The following is a 3181-nucleotide window of genomic DNA, read 5'->3' on the forward strand; positions in this document are numbered from 1 at the left end:
CCAAGCTCCCAGGCCAAGAGGAGACACCGAGTATTACATCATTCTGGTTCAATGATCAGTTAATGACATGTAGAGGTGGCACACCACAAGCTAAACTGCAACGGGACGTGGTAGCATGCATACCTCCACCAGGCTAACCATTTTTTTTTTGTATACATTGTCAAGGTTCTTATGAGAGCGAGCACACACATAACATATTACAAAGGGAGCAGGAGACAAGAGGATCAGGAGAAGGAAGAACAAAACAGTTGGGAGCAAAGACAGTAGATCTGTGGAAGGGAGAGGAGTGGGGCAGGGTACACGGGGTAAACAAGATGGAATGGATAGGGAATTTGAAGATGGTAGGTATGGGGTGGAGGAAGAGGGCTAGAAAAGATCATGGTTTTGGATGTGGGAAGATATGATGGTGGTGAACAGCTGTTTTGGAGACCTGGAGGGAAGAGTGGGAGTTTGTACCAGAGGTGGGGGGAAAAAAAAGAGGAATAAAAGAATTAAAGTAAGCAGTAATTCTTGATTTTGGTAGTTTCGCCAGGAGCAGGTTGCTGGTGGACCTTTAGCGTCCTGTGGAAATATGCGGGGGGGGGAGGGGGGACAGATCACAGACAGCAGGGATGGGGGGTGGGGGCAAGACCAGAGAGGAGACGGTAGAAGACAGAAAGACCACCGACCTACCTGCGGTTAGAGAGTGAGAGGCCCAAAGACTCAGTCTCATTGCGGGAGATACCAATGATCTGAAATGCTTTGGTTTCCACAGTGTGAAGCCAAGAAAGATGTGATGCAGGAGCACCAGCCCAGAGGGGAGAGCAGTACTCCCATCAGGCTGCAAATGAAAGCTTAATATGTGGTCAGGAGCTCAGGTGTACAAAAGAAGGACTTTGCATGATGGGGGATGCCCAGCCAGCTTTGAAATGTGGCTTTCTCAGGAAAGATCATGGCAGATAATGAGGCCCAAAAGCTTGAATGCTTTATGTTGTGTCCCACTGGAGGGCAGGAACTGCATCTTGAGCTGAACCAAAATATAATCGGCTTGCTCTTGTCCCCGACCCAATCTGTCTTCCAAGTTTCGTTCGAATCCATCCATCACCTTGAGTTATCCCGCTCAAACAGACAGACAAACAAACAAGACAAATGGGTGAAAACAACCTTCGGTGGTGAAGGTAACCGTCCACTGTGCCCAAGTTTCCTTGTATGTATCTTTGGTTCATGTTTGCCATTGCAATGACATTTTTCTTATTTACTATTACATTCAGACAAATTCCAGCAATACTTCAGTGAAGTTTTAATTATTGTAATATTTCCCTTTACCAAACAGCACTGATTGTCCTTAAACATTTACTTACATTGACATGTTTAAAACCAGTTCATCTTGGGATAAAAAAAAAAAAAAGTTTTGCGAATTGTACAGTAGCTCATCATTGAAACATCATACAAAAATAACATGAATTAAGTATTTGTATAAACCACAATTATAATCATTTGCAGATTGTGTGCAAATACTTTGTGCAGTGATTTGTGAATCGTCACATGCGAAGGGAAATGCAATCGCAGTTTCACCAGAAATACCAAACCTACCACGACGGTGTTCAAAACATCCGCTGGAAGTAGATCACGGAGCTAACGGGATTTGACCGCAAAAAATAGCCGGCAATGGACTGTGGTCTAGTCCTATCCAAACTGGGAAGGATGAGATTACACACTCGACGGAGGAATTATTCAAAACATTGCAAGATGATTGTGACAGCAGACATCATTGCCAGAAGATGAACCTCACTGGGTTGCCTGTGACTCACAATTGTGAAAAAAACAACAACTAATTGGTGAGTGCTCCAACGAAATGGCAATTACATGGAGGGAGATTGCTATTTTCAGATTGGATGTGGGATGACCAAATTGAAATTGGTATTTTAAAACCACCTTTCTCGATGGATGAGCGAAACTCGTTTCCTTCCAATGTAAATGGGTTTGTTTGTTTGCTAACTGTGTTTGTGAACTTTGAAACATGCATTGGCTTATGTCAACGACATTCCAACATGGATGGACCACAGGTGCTGTAAATGTTGCCACACACAACACACCTCAACTCCCCTTGCATGTCAGTTTGTGTTCGAGATACCAAACATGTGTCGTCCATAAGTGCCGTTGTTTTTTTTGAACGGGACAAAATAAGAGCAAGACCTGAGATCCCCATGCTGAAACCAGCCAACCATTAATTATAATGAATGTCTCAATTCCAAGTGAAAAGTTAATGTAACAAAAATAAAACAACTTTGGCTTATTGATTTAAGCTTCTGCAGAATGGAGGGCAGGTGTGACCTGCTTTCAAAGCTTCTTATCGTATCATTCCGTGTTAACCAGTATGATAAATTCAAAATCCAGAGAAAGGATTGTGAAAGCAAAAACTAGGTGGCTCCTCTGTGCTTCTGCGTTGGACTTTCACCACGTGCAGTATTTCCAATCTTCTTGAGCACCACCTGGAAGGGGAGATATAGTCCAGGGTGAGCTCAGTTTATCATGTAACCTTATTATACACCAAACATCATTAATGTGATATGGTAGTTTACAAGCACACACACAAAAAAAAAAAGCGACGATTTTTAAGTTCGTCCTTTGCTTGAGAAAAAAACTTCACATCCTTACGTGACACATTTCACGGACAACCGCTTTCTCTTTGTCACTCATATCACCATCCTCGTAGTCCTCGAGACTCCTATCTAAATGCGGGCTGTTGGGCACCTGCAACAGATCGGCCACAAGTGGCGATTCAAAATGATACTGTACCAGCCATGTTAGAAAGCAGGAATGAGACTGGGAAAATAATTTTTTTTAATGTGAAGAATGAACAACAATAATAAAAGGAACCTGAAGAACCCGAGATAAACTAGAACGGCACTTGGTGTAGTGCATAATCTTACCGCACATACTCATTCTGAACAAAACTACCATCGTTAACTGAACACGCTGCTATTATGGTCCATATAGTTGTATCATCCATACACTCGGTAAGCCTGGTGTTGGCTTAGTGGTTCGGGTGGCGGCTTGAGATCCCAGGGTCCTGAGTTCAAGCCCCGTTGGCCACTGAATTAAATACACCAGGAGGTTGACTCAGCCTGTCATCCTTCCGAGGTCGGCAAAATGAGTACCAGTGTACTGGTAAGGGGGACACTGCATCAGCGGCATAGCC

At 43.4% G+C, this 3181-nt stretch overlaps 1 protein-coding gene across 2 annotated transcripts in view; it reads right to left on the reverse strand.

The window, feature by feature from the left end:
* Nucleotides 1-1264: 1264 nt before the first annotated feature.
* Nucleotides 1265-3181, reverse strand: part of LOC147022763 (coiled-coil domain-containing protein 85B-like) — a 21102-nt gene continuing 19185 nt past the window's right edge. For both annotated transcript variants that reach the window (XM_085887562.1, XM_085887563.1), the window contains exons 5-6: nt 2638-2733; nt 1265-2471 (exon numbers count right to left, since the gene is read on the reverse strand). In XM_085887562.1, the coding sequence (XP_085743688.1) occupies nt 2400-2471; nt 2638-2733 (168 nt within the window). In that variant the 3' untranslated portion in view covers nt 1265-2399. The remainder of the gene's footprint in view (nt 2472-2637; nt 2734-3181) is intronic.

This window comes from Eptatretus burgeri, chromosome 7 (assembly GCF_056783735.1).
Source record: "Eptatretus burgeri isolate ZD-2024b chromosome 7, Ebu_testis_v1, whole genome shotgun sequence".
NCBI lineage: Eukaryota > Metazoa > Chordata > Myxini > Myxiniformes > Myxinidae > Eptatretus > Eptatretus burgeri.